General features: G+C 41.3%; 1 protein-coding gene and 1 long non-coding RNA gene across 3 annotated transcripts in view; one reads left to right on the top strand and one right to left on the bottom strand.

Moving 5' to 3' along the window:
- Positions 1–9,369, bottom strand: part of EDEM3 (ER degradation enhancing alpha-mannosidase like protein 3) — a 90,960-nt gene extending 81,591 nt beyond the window's left edge. The window contains exons 1-2 of one of the 2 annotated variants that reach the window (XM_043485053.1): positions 8,983–9,369; positions 794–839 (exon numbers count right to left, since the gene is read on the bottom strand). In XM_043485053.1, the coding sequence (XP_043340988.1) occupies positions 794–839; positions 8,983–9,143 (207 nt within the window). In that variant the 5' untranslated portion in view covers positions 9,144–9,369. The remainder of the gene's footprint in view (positions 1–793; positions 840–8,982) is intronic. The other variant, XM_043485054.1, reaches the window with a different exon arrangement.
- Positions 9,370–9,597: 228 nt separating this feature from the next.
- Positions 9,598–17,164, top strand: part of LOC122452410 — a 29,614-nt gene continuing 22,047 nt past the window's right edge. The window contains exon 1 of the long non-coding RNA XR_006272682.1: positions 9,598–9,868. This is a non-coding gene — a long non-coding RNA (uncharacterized LOC122452410). The remainder of the gene's footprint in view (positions 9,869–17,164) is intronic.

Here is a 17,164-nt window from a genome sequence, read left to right as displayed (position 1 = left end):
TTTTTTTGTATTTTAAGATCATTTTACTGGCGGGGGGCAAGAGGTCACAGGGCAGCTACAAATGCCCTTCCCCATCTCCTAGCTCTGTACTATTTAATTAAAATTAAATTTTCAATTGTGGTAGAAATCATGGAACATAAACTTTACCATTTTTAAGAGTAAGTTTAGCAACATTACGTATATTCACTATTGTGCAATAGGTCTCCAGAACATGTTTTGCTTTGCAAAACTAAACTTGTTATTTTATCTCAAGTGAGCACTAAGGCATTTTAAAATAATATGGACCAGCATATCTAGAAAGCAAAATATATTCAAATCAAGGCCCACTGTGAGGATATCATTTGGACAGAACGTAGGTGATGGTCTGACGCTCTTAAAGCAATGGTTTTCTTCATAAAGTGAATAAAGTAATTTTGTAAATACTTTTTTGTTTAGTTAAGAGAAGCATTTCCCTTAAGGCAAAGATAATATCTTACTCATGTTTATATTTACCATATCTAACTATACAAACTATTTAATACACACCATTGATAGCATCAAAAGAAACTATTTAAATACAGTTTCATAATCTAATTAAATTTATTCTTACCTATTCAATATATTGGTTCTCTAAGAACCACTATCAGGTACACCCTGTTACCCTATGTTCACACTATTTCTTAAAACTTCCTTTAAAAATGAATTTTTAAAGGAAATTAAATTTATTAATTCAAGTTGTAAAATTCCCAGTTGACTGCGCTCACATAATAATCAGCTCACATAAATAGTATCTAAAGATAAGTTTTCTACTCACCATATAGTTACCATAAGCATGATCAAACATTTCCAGTACTTGATTCCTATTAAAAGAGCAGAAATGGGAGAAAGTTAAATATATTCTACTTAATGCCTTTCAAAAAGTTAATGCTCCTTCATAAACATATACAAACAAAAAATGAAAGAAATATTTAGTTAGGAAGGAACATAAAGAGAGTCAGGAAATAGACCAGTGTTAGCAGATAAGCTTTCATGAATCACACATAGCTAGGCCAAACTTTCACTATTCCAGAAATTCATATAAAATTCATCTTATACTCTTTCCTAAGAAAACTGTTGAAGGATGCATGCCATGCAGAGAGAAGAAAATCTGATGAAAAACAGTTACCTTGTAACAAAATTACTTAATATAAATGTCTCCAAAGGGGAAAACATAAAGAGCCCCCAAAGAAATAATTATTGTTAACATTTATTGCTTATACTAAACATTCGACCAAAAAAAAAACAGGTGGGAATGTGTATTACTATAAAATAACAATACTCTATCAAGCCTCTGCCTTTCCCCTTAAATCAAATAAGATCACTAATGCCTCGTTTAACATATATTTGTTAATATGTTGGTCACATTTCCAAAAGCTATATTTTATGATTCTACTTTGTACCTTTTGTTCCTTTAAAAAACTGTCAAAAGTCAATAAACAGTATTCATTCCTGAAGTAAGAAAACTAATCCTTAAAAAGAGATTTGTGTATTTGGCTAACTCTGTTTCTCAAAACTCCAAAATGACTGTTTAAAGTGGAGATTTCCGATCCCCACACCAGATTTTGCCTGGTTAACCACAACCTGGTTAATTATGTAGGCTGTCCCCTAATAAGCAGGAAATGCACTGGCAGTTTTGGCTCTCAGAGCATGACAGAACTGCTCAGAAACTCATTTCACTGACATATAACAGGACAAACCACAGCACTGTCAGAATATTGGATAAGCAATAATGATATTTACTTTGTAATATTTAATATATGCTGGTCACTGTTTTAAACGCTTTCCATATATTAACTCATTTAATTATTACAACAATCCTTATGTAATGGTATTACTATATTATAGATGTGGAACATGAGAAACCAAGAAGTGACGTGACTTAGACAAGGTCATCCTGCCTTGACTGAAAATGGCAAGGCCAGGAGTCAACTCCCTGTGTTGTTTGTTCAGTCACTCAGTCGTGTCCAACTCTGCGACCCCATGGACTGCAGCACTGCAGGACGCCCATGGACTGCAAGCCTGCAGGAAGCCTGGCTTCCCTGTCCTTCACCTTCTCCCAGAATTTGCTCAAACTCAAGCCCATTGAGTAAGTGATACTATCCAACCATCTCATCCTCTGTCCCCTTCTCCTCCTGCCTTCAATCTTTCCCAGCATCAGGGTCTTTTCCAATGAGTCAGTTCTTCACATCAGGTGGCCCAAGTATTGGAGCTTCAGCTTCAGGATCAGTCCTTCCAATAAATATTCAGGACTGATCTCCTTTAGGATGGACTGGTTGGTCCCTAGCAGTCCAAGGGACTCTCAAGAGTCTTCTCCAACACCACAGTTCAAAAGCTTCGGCATTCAGCCTTCTTTATAGTTCAACTCTCACATCCATACATGATTACTGGAAAAATCATAGCCTTGACTAGATGGACCTTTGTTGGCAAAACAATGTCTCAGCTTTTTAATACACTGTCTAGGTTGGTCATAACTTTTCTTCCAAGGAGAAAGCATCTTTTAACTTCATGGCTGCAGTCACAGTCTGCAGTGATTTTGGAGCCCAACAAAATAAAGTCTGTCACTGTTTCCATTGTTTCCCCATCTATTTGCCATGAAGTGATGGGACTGCATGCCATGATCTTTGTTTTTTGAATATTGAGCTTTAACCCACCTTTTCTACTTTCCTCTTTCATCTTCATCAAGAGGCTCTTTAATTCCTCTTCCCTTTCTGCCATAAGCATGGTGTCATCTGCATATCTGAGGTATTTGCTATTTCTCCCAGCAATCATCATTCCACCCTGTGCTTCATTCAGCCCAGCATTTCCCATGATGTACTCTGCATAGAAGTTAAATAAGCAGGGTGACAATATACAGCCTTGACGTACTCCTTTCCCAATCTGGAACATGGAAACAAGTCCACTGTTTCATGTCCAGTTCTAACTGTGGTTTCTTGACCTGCATACAGATTTCTCAGGAGGCAGGTAAGGTGGTCTGGTATTCCCATCTCCTGAAGAATTTTCCACAGCTTGTTGTGATCCACACAGTCAAAGGTTTTAGCATAAAAAATGCAACAGAAATAATTTTTTCTGGAATTCTCTTGCTTTTTCTACGATCCAACAGGATGTTGGCAATTTGACTGTGGTTCCTCTGCCTTTTCTAAATCCAGCTTGAACGTCTGGGAGTTTTCGATTCACATACTGTTGGAAGTCTAGCTTGGAGATTTTTGGACATTACTTTGCTACTATATGAAGTGAGTATAATTGGGCAGTAGCTTGAACATTCTTTGGCTTTGCCCTTTGTTGGGACTGGAATGAAAACTGATCTTTTTCAGTCCTGTGGCCACTGCTGAGTTTTCCAAATTTGCTGACATATTGAGTGCAACACTTTCACAGCATCATCTTTTAGGATTTGAAAGAGTTCAGGAGTAATTCCATTACCTACACTAGCTTTGTTCGTAGTGATGCTTCCTAAGGCCCACTTGACTTTGCCCTCCAAAATGTCTGGCTGTGAGTGAGTGATCGCACCATTGTGGTTATCTGGGTCATTAAGATATTTTTATATTATTATATATTTTATATTCTTTTTTCTTCTTCTGTGTATTCTTGCCACCTCTTTTTTTTTTCTTGCCACCTCTTTTTTTTTGAGGTGTTTTTTTTTTATTTTTATTGGGGTATAGTTACTTTATTTTTTTTTAATTTATTTATTTTTCCATTTATTTTTATTAGTTGGAGGCTAATTACTTTACAATATTGTGGTGGTTTTTGCCATATATTGACATGAATCAGCCATGAATTTACATGTGTTCCTCATCCTGAAGCCCCCTCCCACCTCCCTCCCCACCCCATCCCTCTGGGTCTTCCCAGTGCACCAGCCCTGAGCACTTGTCTCATGCATCCAACCTGGGTTGGTGATCTGTTTCACCCTTGACAGTATACTTGTTTCAATGCTATTCTCTCAGAACATCCCACCCTGGCCTTCTCCCACAGAGTCCAAAAGTCTGTTCTGTACATCTGTGTCTCTTTTTCTGTTTTGCATACAGGGTTATCGTTACCATCTTTCTAAATCCCATATATATGCGTTAGTATACTGTATTGGTCTTTATCTTTCTGGCTTACTTCACTCTGTATAATGGGCTCCAGTTTCATCCATCTCATTAGGACTGGTTCAAATGAATTTTTTTAATGGCTGAGTAATATTCCACTGTGTATATGTCCCACAGCTTCCTTATCCATTCACCTGCTGATGGGCATCCAGGTTGCTTCCCTGTCCTGGCTGTTATAAACAGTGCTGCGATGAACACTGGGGTGCACGTGTCTCTTTGCCACCTCTTCTTAATAGCTTCTGCTTCTGTTAGGTCCATACTATTTCTGCCCTTTACTGTGCCCATCTTTGCATGAAATGTTCCCTTTGTATCTCTAATTTTTTTGAAGAGATCTCTAGTCTCTCCCATTCTATTGTTTTCCTCTGTTTCTCTGCACTGTTCACTTAGGAAGGCTTTCTTATTTCTCCCCACTATTATTTGGAACTCTGCATTCAGATGGGTACTTCTCTCCTTTTCTCCTTGCCTTTCCCTTCTCTTCTTTTCTCAGCTGTTTGTAAGGCCTCCTTAGATAACCATTTTGCCTTTTTGCATTTCTTTTCTTGGGGATGGTTTTGATCACTGCCTCCTGTACAATGTTAGGAACCTCTCCATAGTTCTTCAGGCACTCTATCAGATCCAATCCCTATAGCCAGGCTCCTTTTCTACCGAGAGCTCTTACCCAGAGTAAGCAGAGCCTGAGGCACTGAACTGAATCCTGTGTCCTCAGGGCACATCCTAGCTCTAAAATCCTCAGTCTCATCAACTGAAAAATGAGACTAATGCATCTACTTCAGTTGAAAGGATTACCCAAAATAATCCATGAAAGCATCAGATAAGTAACAAGGTCTCCAATTTTTTAAGAGTAAGTACTGAAGTGGCTCAGTGGCAAGGAATCAATCTGCCAACACTGGAGATGCAGGTTCCATCCCCGGGTAGGGAGGATCTCCTAGAGAAGGAAATGGTAACCCACTCCAGTATTCTTGCCTGGGAAATCCCTTGTACAGAGGAGCCTAGCAGGCTACAGTCCATGGGGTCACAAAACAGTTCGACAGGACTTAGCAACTAAAACAAACAACAACAAACACCAGACTTACTAAGTCAAAATCTGCAAGACTGAGACCAAGAAATCAGTCTTTCAATTAAACACTCTTAAATTTGGGGAAGTGAGGCTTATAGGAAAGACTATAAAAGTCAATGTTATGACGAGGCAAGGCCAAGTCTCCCGATAATTAACAAAAGAAAAACATTTTATCAGTAACAGTCTTGTATTAATTCTTACTATTATTCCCAAATTTTCAATCATTAATGTCAAGAATTAAGAGTCTTAAAGAAAATGGCTGGATCTACTTTTATTTTACCTCCTGTTGTACTGCAATTGGCATTTTAAAAGCTGTAATCAAGGATGATGAAATAGTGGTTAACAGTAAAGCCAGAAGACAGAAGGACTAATTTCCAGAACCTGCTCTAATAATCAGCAAAATCAAGTACACTCAACCTTATGAGCTGAACAAGCTAAGTCCTACCAACTTTTTATAAATAATGATTATTTAAAAACACCTAATCATTAAAAGGGGCTTCCCTGGTAGCTCAGGGAAAACAAGGTGATAAGCCACTTTGCTAAAACACTAATTCTTTATATGTTTATATGTATGATAGAATATGGATCAAGTTATCTCAGAAAATTATGGAGTATCTCAAAGAATCCTTCTAGACATTTTTTTTATTATATTGTAGGTGACAAAGAGCTCTCAAATTAGCTAATAACCAAAACATAAAAAAGAGTTCAATTTTCCCTTTAAGCACTGATATCGATAAATGGAATATGGAAATTCCTTTTTTCTTCCCCTGAAATAGAATTAATAAAAAATTACTGTTAAGACAAATTCCTGTAACTGGTAATAGTAGTGCCTAGACATATACACCACAGATAACATTAGCATTAACATGTTAGCCCAACTTTGCCTTCTAGCTTCAAGATGATGAATAAATCATGTTTGCAAATGACACATTATTTTCCAATTCTTACATTTATGAAGCATATGACCATCCCATGATCACCAAATTTCACCAATCATACTTCAAACTGGAGGTATTTACTATCCAGTTGAGCTCTCTCACTTTCTTAATTACACATATAAGTCCTAACAATCATATTTAAATAAAGAATGGTAGAATAACTACTGTATTATACAGAAACACAATTTTCTATTGTGTTTTATATCTTTAACAACAGAATAAAAATGTATTGGAAATCAGGTCCACTCTTTCTTCACTGTAAATAATTTCTGTAAGTCAGCTTTTTCTAAAGTTACATTGCTTGCCAATATGCTACAGACATTGAACTGTTTTACACTTCATTTTTAAAGTAAAAACATTAACAACTGCTGCAACATTTAAAACACAAAAACAATAAATGAATTCCATAAAGTATAAGACTACAAGCTAAATTATTCCAAAAACTATAAACTGCAAGTAACCAAGCAGTTTTTTACTAATCCTAATCATTTCAGTTTTTTTTTTTTTTCTCCATTTCAGTTTTTATCATCAGTTTAGTCTGGAGGGAAGGGTGAGGGATGGGACATTTTCTGCTTTTTATCATAAATCATTATTTGGATTTTTGAAAAAAATTGTACAGGTAAACCTAACAAATCAAAGTTCAGTCTCCTGAAAACTCCCAGAGGAGAAAACAGTCAAGCAATGTGTATTTGTGATTTGTAGCTATAGACTCTTATTATAATCTTATCCTAGCATAAGGCAATCTAAATTAACAAGCCTAAATAATTGTAACCACTTTCATAAACGATCTCAAAACCTGAGCTGAAATCTCAACGCAATTTGGTTGGCCCGCTCTAGTTAAAACTTTATCTTGGTCAAAAATAAGTTATTCAAGTGACTTCTCTTAACACAAATTTTTAATAAAAAAAGGGAAGGAATTTCCCTGGCAGTCCAGTGGTTAAGTATCTGCACCTCCACTGTAAGGGGCACAAATTCCGTCCTTGGTCTAGAAACTAAGATCCCCCATGTTGTGCAGTGTGGCAAAAGAAATAAATAAATAAGAGAATAGAAATTTTTTAAAAAGGGGGGTGGGTGGAAGGGAGCGATGGTCAAATAAAAATACTTGCTCTCCTTAACAGACTTGAAGCATCTCTTTCCAAGGCTTATGGAACTAACTACAGCAAAGTGCGGGGAGCACAGGCTCTGAAGCATGTGGGAGCACTTGGTTTGAATACTGGCTCCACCGTTTACTTAGCTCTGTAACTTTGAACACATCAACCTTGAGTTTCAATTTCCTCATCTGCAACACGGCGATTGCATTCACCTTATTAAAAAACAGGGTTACAGAGACAGTATATGTAAAGTACCTGGCACTGAACACTGAGTATTCAGTAAAGCAGTTATCAGTGTTACATTAAATCTATAAAGAGAAAATTTAAGACCCTTATTAGAGTTTATTAGTCAATTTTGTTTGGATAGCTGATACTTTTTTTCCAACAAGTGTCTTTTCCTGCTATTTTTATTAAAAACTAATACAAGACTTAGCAACAATTTCAGTACAGTGGAAGTCTGTATCTAAAACAAATCCTGATGGTTTCACGTCATCTCCATCATAACTCCAGAAGGTAATCATCTTTCCATGTTTTTCTGAGCTTAGACAATTTATTCTTTAAAAAAAGGTGGGGGGATAGTATCACAGATATTATTCTATAACTTACACCTTTTTTGTCTTCAGAATATATTCTGGGCAGCCTTCTGATGGCCTAATTCCTCTTTGACAACTGAGTTTTATTCCATAATATGAATGGTCCGAGGGACAGCTCTGCTATTTCACAATGCACATCCTTGTACACCTATCTCTACTTTAACGGTGCTTTTATTTCTGTAGGATAGATTCCCTGAGATGGGATTAATGAATCAGCGAATGCAGACAATTTAAATTTCTGGAGACTGTAAGTAAAGTACAGCAATTTACACTCCCACCAAGTTTCTTCTCACACCTCAACTATCCAGGCAGTACTTTATTCATGCACTCTGCTTTGTATTTACTAACCCGATTGCAAAAAAACAGCTATTTCATTGTTTTAATCTGCATCTCTCACATTTATGAGGTTGAGTAGCTTCATGTTTATTAAACATTTGCATTTCCTCTTGTGTGAATTAACTCTTCATGCCCTTTGCCCATTTTCTACCGGTTCCTGGCTTTTCCTTTATTCATCTGTGGGACCTGGCCTATATTAGGAATACTGACTCCAAATGAAATGCTATACACACAGCTTGATGATTCTATGCCTTTCAAGACTGATAAAACTACGTTGAGTAAAGTGAATAGGTATACTTAATCTGGGCTACGAAACACTACCATCCAATATTGTTCTACCATGAAGATGCAGTGCAAGAAAACACTGCAAAGGAAACGGTAAAATGCGTAAAGTTCAAGTTCCAATGAACGCCCCCTATTCCGTAACAGGTGTAAACATGATTTCCTTAACTAGGGAGATCAGCCGCATTATTCCCACCTGGGAGCTCACTGCTGCGAGAAATCTAACCACGTCTCTGAATGAAGCGCGACCGCATATCTCTCGCGCGCAGGGACCCCGGCCGGAGCCCCCTTCCCGGGCCACTGACATGGCAGCTGCGTTGACACACCGCGGCTGTTCTTGAGGAACCTGCACAGGTCACAAACAGCCCGGGCGACAGCCCGAGACAGTCCCCCGAGGTCGCCTCGCGGGCCGGCGGGCCCCCGTCTTCCTGCACCCTGTCCACCCCGCAAGGGTCCTCTCGAGGAAACAGCCGTCCCCAATCGCGACAGGAGAGGCCACTGCGCGCCCGGGTCGCAATGACAAGCACCCTTGCCGGTGGTCAGCCTCACGAGGCAACCCACCCCCAGGCTGTCAAGCACCCTTACCCAAGCTTCTGCTTCTCCTCGCGACTCATGGGCGCGGCCCCCGCCGTCCACACGGACGTGGCCGACACCAGGCACAGCGCGGCCGTCGCCGCCACCAGGCTCCATGGCGCTCGCTGGGGGACCGAGGACCCAGAGCCCCGGCCGCCGCCGGCTTCGCTCATGGCCCCGCGGTTCCGCGCACGCGCAGCTGCTACGCCCTGCCGGTGGGACACATTGCCGGACGCCGGTGGCGAAGGGGCTGCGAGCCGTGCTGAGGGCGGGATGCGGAGGGACGCGAACGGCCGCCGTCGCCGAGCAGTTTCCCGAAGGCACCAAGCCGGTCCCCAGCGCCAGCGCTGCCACCGCCCTCAGCCCTCAGCAGCCCGGGGCACCTCCCCCAGCTTTCCGGTGTCGTAGTCTAGGAAACCGCCTTCCCAAACGCTACTTCCGGGTAGAGCCCGGGCACGCTGCGCCTCAGGACCAATGGGGACTGGATCGGAGAAGGGCTGGCTCCCGGGGACAGGAGAGAAAATTGGTCGGCAGAAGTGAGACGTGGACAAAAGGCGGGACTGGGGAGGGACCTCTCCGCTCGGCCGTCCTCCGACCGGTGCACTTGAGACCCGAAAACTACCGGTCCCAGCGTGCACCGCTTCCTCCCCGGGCTCGTTCGCAGTCCGACCCCACCCGGGCCAAATTGCCACCCTTGGTGGGCGCGCTGCACCCTGGGACGTGTGGTCCTCCGAGGGGCTGGAGTGGTTCCTGCTATCCCGCTTGCCCCGGCGCCTGGCAGCCAGCGGCCCCCTCCGTGGTCTGCAGGGTCCAGGGGAAAACCCGTCAGCTCTTTATCCATCTTCCTGAGAATACGTTTCGCTGCGGGCTGGCAGGAGTGAGGCTCACACGGCCTCAGGTCAGTGCTGCACGCCTTAGGGAATGATAGTCTCTTTGGGGGCTTCCCAGGTGGCTCAGATGGTCAAGAATCTGCCTGCAATGCAGGAGACCAGGCCTCTTCTTCAGGGAAGTTTCAATACCGTTAAGAGCAAAAATGAATTGAGCCTTTGACGGCAATGTGCTGAGAGTTTTTACTTGCATTCTCTCATGCACTCTTCTCAGCTTGACTAGGTAAGTACCACCGCCCCCAGGAAACCGAGCTCGGAGAAATTAGGCTACAAGTCTCTCCAGGCTGCTTAGTTAGATTCCAACCAGCCTCTGTGACTCGGAAGCCTTAATGTGTAACCAGAGTGAAGGAGGGCACGGGAGGCCTGATACTTGATTAATAATAGTCATCTGAAAAGCTCAACGTCAGGAAACTAGTGTGAGCTGCGAAAGAAGTTTAATGAAGATTAGAACTTGCAATTTATTTTGATGACCAAGTCCCAGGTTAACCATTGGCAAAATGAGAAGAGAAAGTTCCTCTTGATAAACCCCATTGTTTTTCTTGTGTGATAATCAGTAGGTAGGTGCGGAGCTTAGGAGGGAGGGCATGACCTGTGTGACCACAAGAAATCAGTTAGTCCTCGCCTCAGCAGCTCAGCCCTTCGTCCTTGATTTCTATCTCTTGCATCATCTGCTTCCCTCTCAGACCGTCTGTTCAGGTGACCCCCATGACTCTTCCGCTTTCACTGTCCATCTCTTTTTTTTTTTTTTTCATCTCTGTCTTAAAATGCAGGTGTTTCCTGCATCTTAAGGTTTTCTTTTTGTACTCTATTTTGTATTCTATAAAACTCTGTCGGTTTTCTCTTTGTACTCTATTCCTTGGTGATTTCTTTCCCTCTTGTGAATTCAGCCATCATATCGCTGTGGTTGATTTGTAACTCACTAGCTGTCCTGATCTGTGTATGTGTGTGTTCATTCAGTCGTGTCTGACTCTTTGCAAACCCATGAACTGTAGCCTGCAGGCTCCTCTGTCCATGGGGATCCTTCAGGCAAGAATATTGGAGTGGGTTGCCGTGCCCTCCTCCAGGGCATCTTCCCAACCCAAGGATCGAACCCAGGTCTCCCACAGTGCAGGCAGATTCTTTACCATCTGAGCCACCAGGGAAGCCCATCCTGATCTCTAGACCTCCCTAATAGAAATCCCCTTCTGTCTAGTCCAAGGGTAAACTCAAATGTAATGTGTTCAGTGATTCAAATTAATCTGTCAGAATCATCTTCAACTCATCGTCCTCCTTCACAATCTGTGTCCAATCACTTGCTAATTATGTAGAGTCTACTTTTGCTATCACTACTTTTCTTTATAGTGCTACTTCTGCTCAGTTCAAGCCTCCATTACTTCTTTCCTGGACCATCACAGTGGCAGCCTAAATTATTTCCTTGCCACCCTAACTTTTCTCTATGTTGCTACCAGAGTTGACATTCAAGGATATCTACAAACCCTCTGAACACATTATCTCCCTTCTGCCCCTGCCCTGCACTCAAGTCCTATGAGATAACTGAGAGTCTCATGTTATATCCTTTCTGTGCCTTTGATCTTAACTGGCCCCTCTGCCGTCCCACCATCTTTGTCTGTAGAATACTGCCTAACCATTAAGTCTCAGCTCAGATTTCATCACCACAAAATCCTTCCAAAACCTTCCAGCTATCAGATGTCATCCTCTCATTGTATTCTGTGTCTGTATCATTGTTGTTTTTTCACAGTCGGCCATGTCCACTAGATTGTGACTACTTGGAGGGTGTTGACTTCAGCTTATTCATGTGTATGTTCCAGAACTCAACACTGTGCCTCTCCTATTACAGATTCTCAGTAAATGTCGGATGTCTTTATTTGTTTCCTTATCCCTTTAGTTTCCGTATCTATCAAGTGGTAATAATACAGTTTTTATCTACTTACTTGGAGGCTGTGAAAACACATGAGGTCATTTCTGTGCAATATTTAATTTTATCCTTTGTACAGACCTGCAACCCCTATGTTAGTTTCATCCTGGATCCTCTTTGGCAGCTTTAGTGATGAAGTTAGCTGAGTAAATAATACCTGGGAATTGTTCTTGGCTCTGACACAGAGAACATGGCAAGCTAAAGGTCAAGACCAATCATTCAGAATTTGAAAACTGGAACAAAGGAAATGGAAAAATAGTCAGTGACCTTCAGTTATATTGAAATGTGGTCAGGTCAGTTATTTGTAGTGAATTATTGGAAGTAACTCAGTTTTCTTTGCCTTCCTGATGTTCCAAGCATTTATAAGAAGTCAAAATTGACTAGCAACTGTCACTGAGAACTGACTCATTGGAAAAGACCCTGATGCTGGGAAAGATTGAAGGCGGGAGGAGAAGGGGAAAACAGAGGACGAGATGGTTGGATGGCATCACCGATTCCATGGACATGAATTTGAGCAAGCTCCAGGAGTTGGTGATGGACAGGAAAGCCTGGCGTGCTCTGCCCATGGGGTCGCAAACAGTCAGACACGACTGAGCGACTGAACTGACTGATCACTGAGAACGGTGTCCTTAGGAAGGAGAAGTACCGGCTTTTAATGTGTAGCGTTTTCTGTTTGTTTGTTTTTTCCCCTTGGCTTATTTGTTCTTAAGCTAACGTTGCATTTTAAAAGTGTATAATGAGAACATAGAACATATCTTTGTTGACTTGCTAAATAGTAAGCAACTTTTTCTCCCTTACTGAAATTCCATTTCTAGCCAATCGTTGAGTCCATTTTTCTCTAATCTCTGCAAAACCATAAGGCTAAAAGCTGTGGCCTGAAAAGCAATGTAACCTAACAGATCTAAAGTGGAGCCCATGGAAGTGAAAGAAAAATATATTCACAAAAAAAGAACCCATTTCAACCCCTTACTGGAAATAATAGAAATTCTTAGCTAATTAGCAATTTGTGAACACACGGAAATTTTGATATTCGTTATTTCAAAACCCACAGACATTATTTTAGAACTTATATACTTAGTAATAAAAAGGATATGAGTTAAATAGGGCTTCTCTCATAGCCCAGTCGGTAAAGAATTTGCCTGCAGTGCAGGAGACCAGGGTTCAGTTCCTGGCTTGGGAAGATCCCCTGGAGAAAGAAATGGCAACCCACTCCAGTATTCTTTCTTGGAGAATTCCATGACAGAGGAGCCTAGCAGGCTACAGTCCATGGGGTTGCAGGAGTCAGACGCAACTTAGCGACTAAACCACCACCACCAAGAGTTAAATGAGAGGGACCTTTTCTGTTGTACAGGAGGAAAAACACTGGTGGGAAGAGAACAGGGATAAGGACTTTTAAAAGACTAAGGAAGAGATTTTAGATGTGTAAAGCCCATTAAAAATGGTAAGAAGAGCCATTGATATACTGCCCTTTACCCAGGTGAGGGTTTGTTTGCGCAGCCTTGCAGCTTATGTAAATAAATATGTATGCTCACCTGGTGTTCTTACTTGCTTACGTGGATGAATCAGAAAGTAGGGAGGGGTTGGAGCCCTGGTTGGAATCATATGGAGTCACAAGCATAAAGGAGAGTCTCCACTTTAATATGAGGGCTCAGAACTTATCCCAGGAGGCTGTGACCAGCTGTGTGAGACTGACCTACAGCAGCAGTTGCCTCTAAATGACTTGAATTCTTGAGTATGACAGATCTAATTTCTCCTCAAACTGTAGTGTAGAATTTGGGAGTGGTGATTTTGTCATTCTTCAAATCACTTTTCCTATTGTTTGAGAATGTGTGGAATTTGCAGAGCATTTTTCTTCCTGAGAACCCAATCTTGCAAACATTAAATAAATAAAGACAGTACTTATTCTACGTTTACAGGTAGGGACTTTGAGGGCCCTACAAAGAATACTTGAAGGAAACGTTACTTGGTGAATGGTGTGGACTGACTCCGTGCTTGGCTCTCGAACTGAGGTTTCCAAATTCCAAGAAAGAGAATGGGAAATTTGAATGATTCAGTACCCTGCAGAGATGTCCCCAGGGCTTTTTCCACCTCTCAGTCAGAGTTGAGATCTTAAATATCACTTCAACTTCAGATTATAATCTCACTTCTCTCTGCGGCACCCGCACCAGCACTGTCAGGGAAGAGGCTTTGCTCCTGTCATGTTTCATGTTGAGCTCACCCTTGTGGTTGGGTCTCGAGTTCACTTGCCATTTGTCATTTGCTTTATGTATCAGCAACAACTCCAAGTCACATGGCTCTTCACAAATGAGTGCATCTTGCCTCTGGCCCCTCTCTCCTAAAGCCACATTTTGTACTACCAACACAGCTTCTACTTCACATGTTAGGCTGGCCACAAGGGTTGAAGTCAGCACCGTTCAACAACGTTCTGCACAGCTTGCGTAGGTAGCTTAATGGCCAAGAACAGTGACTCTGAGCCAACGGTGCTGCTTATTAGCCATGTGATCTTAGGGAAATTACAGAACGTTTGTGTGCCTTCGTTTTCTCATTTGTAAAATGGGAATAATATTGAGTTGGCCAAAAAGTTTGCTCATTTGTGTGAGGTTTTTCTGTAACATCATATGGAAAAGACCCGAAGGAACTCTTTGGTCAACCGATAGGACCTATCCCAGTGTTTTGTTTTGTTTTTTTTTGAGGATCAAATTGTTTAATTGTTGTAATACCTTCATTATAGAGGTGTTGTGAAGGTGATAAGATGATGTGTGTAAGATATTTAGCACTACCTAAAAGAGCTCAGTAAATAATAGCCATTGATATTATTATGAAGAGCAGAAGAGAAAATTTCCCCTTTTTGAGAGTAGGATTCAAGGGTACAAATGTACTATTCTTAGTCCACTGCTAAAGATTAATGGACTTTGTTATTTTTTTAATTTTTATTTTATATTGCAGTATAGTTGATATACAGTATTGTTAGTTTCAGGTGTACAACAAAGTGATTCAGGTGCACATATACACGTATCTATTCTTTTTCAGATTCTTTCCCATTACAGGTTATCACGGAGTATTGAGTAGAGTTCCCTGTGCCATACAGCAGATCCTTACTGATTATCTTTTTTATGTGTAGTAGTGTGTATATGTTAGTCCCAAACTCCTAATTTAGCCCTCCCCCTACCCTTTTGGTAACCATAAGTTTGTTTTCCAGCAGAGTTTGTTGTTATTTATAGAACTGTTATTTTACTATTATTTTCAGAACTAGAGCTAGCTCTTGAGCAAATATCTTCCGAGCTTTTTTATTCCTTCTTTAGGGGCCTACACTTAATTTTAGTACTTCTTTAGGTTCCCAGGGCACTGTATTCTAATGTCTAACTTTTATCTGGTTTTTCTCCATGTCCCCTCACATTGCTTCCCTTTTCTTCCCATTCCTCCTCTCCATCTGACGTGGATGTGTGTCTGCACGCATGCACACACACGCGAGCACACACACACATTTGCTTTGTGCCCACTGCCAAGCATTGAGCTTCAAATCACGTCTTGAGCTCTCAACCTGGATCTACCATTTACCATTCTATGCAAGTCACTTTATTTAAGCCTCAGTTTTTCATTTTTTTTTTTTTCATCCCATATGGCCCCCAAAGATGGGCTGAAATTCTAGATGTGGAATTACATTACTGATCAGTGGTTAAGAAGCAGCAGCTAACTTGCAAATAATTTAATTATGCAAGACTGCTGGCTTATTTTTGTAGTGATAGCGGCCAAACTTTAGGAATTGGGATGAGAATTGACTATTCTCCAACAACCTCATAACCAGTTTATAATTAAACCACCTCTTAGACCAGTTTCTGTCATACAGATATTTGTGAAACAAACATTTGTTTAGCAAGCAGACACAGTAGCATATAGCACCTGTTCTGGGAGTCTGATGAAGTACCAGGGCTTGGTCCTTTTGGATTCTGCAGTCATGACCTTACATGGAAGATTTGCTGGAGACATATGAACAATATTCCAGAGCCAGGATTCTATCACCCTTTTAGTAAGCATTAACCCACTGGAAGCCCTCCTTCCCACACACCATTTCTGATGGTTCAGCTTTTTACAACTTGTTCATGCTGGAGTGGAGTGCCTCTAATATGTTTCAGCTAGTCCATCTATCTTGGAAATTGTCAGGAAGCATTTAACAGGAGGCTTCCTGTGTGCTGTTTTGGATCTGTCATGAATCCTCTGTTCCTTATTAATTCCTGGATATTCAGGAATTAAGAGGAGAGGCAAGCCTCTCCCGGGAGTGAGGAATGCATGCATTTCCTTCGTTAGCTTTTCCACACTAAAAGTATGGTGAAAAGTAACTACTGACGACCCTCTTTTGATGTGGATCGCCTTTTGGCCTTATGGTCTTTATTGCTCCTTGCTTCCTTGGTAACTTGTAAAGTCTAGTCTCTTGATCTTTATCTGAAGAAGCTACAAGTATATTTACTCTTACAGAATTCAATAAAGCACCCTTGTTCCATCAGAGCTTGGGTCCCCGTGTCTTTCTTTTTCTCTCTCTCTCTCTATTTCTGACTGATTCCCTGGAGCGCGAAGGCCGGCTGCATAACCCAGGGAACATTAGCCTCTTTCCTTCTTTCACTTTCTCATCGTTGACTCTGGACCACCCAGGTTCCGGTCCATTAAAGGACCCCAACAGGAAATCACAATTTCTACCAATGAGAACTATTTCTAACATCCATTATGATGACTAACCACTAATTTCAACAATGAAAATTCACTTTTGACACTTGTTAAATTAAACAACTTGAGCAAACTCCAGGAGGTAGTGGAGGACAGGGAAGTCTGGTGTGCTGCAGTCCATGGGGTTACAAAGAGTCAGACATGCCTTAGAAACTGAACTACAAATGTTAAATAGAATGATCTTTAGAAATGTACTTGTAGTGTGTCACTCAGTCATATCCGACTCTGCAATCCCTTGATCTGTAGCCCATCAGGCTCCTCTGTCCATGTGATTCTCCAGGCAAGAATACTGGAGTGGGTCACCATTGACTTCTCCAGGAGATCTTCCTGACCCAGGGATGGAACCTGGGTCTCCTGCATTGCAGACAGATTCTTTACAGACTGAGCCACCAGGGAAATCTATACCTACCTCTAATAGGGAGTCCCTACCTCTATAGGAATCTTCCTGATGACCTCTCCAGCTGCCATCCTGGAGTAGGGATTTGTGATGAGGCAACTGATTGCACCTCAAATGCAGTTTAACCTAATCCATTCATAGTATCGTGCTGTCTGTGGTGAAGAACTTTAGATACACATGCAGACATCATCAGGATAATACTTACAAAGGATATATACTATGCCAGGTCCCTCTCCCCTCTCTTAACATGTGAGAATTATTATCCCTGTTTTACTA

The sequence above is a fragment of the Cervus canadensis genome, chromosome 13, assembly GCF_019320065.1.
Source record: "Cervus canadensis isolate Bull #8, Minnesota chromosome 13, ASM1932006v1, whole genome shotgun sequence".
NCBI lineage: Eukaryota > Metazoa > Chordata > Mammalia > Artiodactyla > Cervidae > Cervus > Cervus canadensis.
Note: the sequence above shows the minus strand (reverse complement) of the source record. Positions and strands in the feature narration are given on the sequence as shown.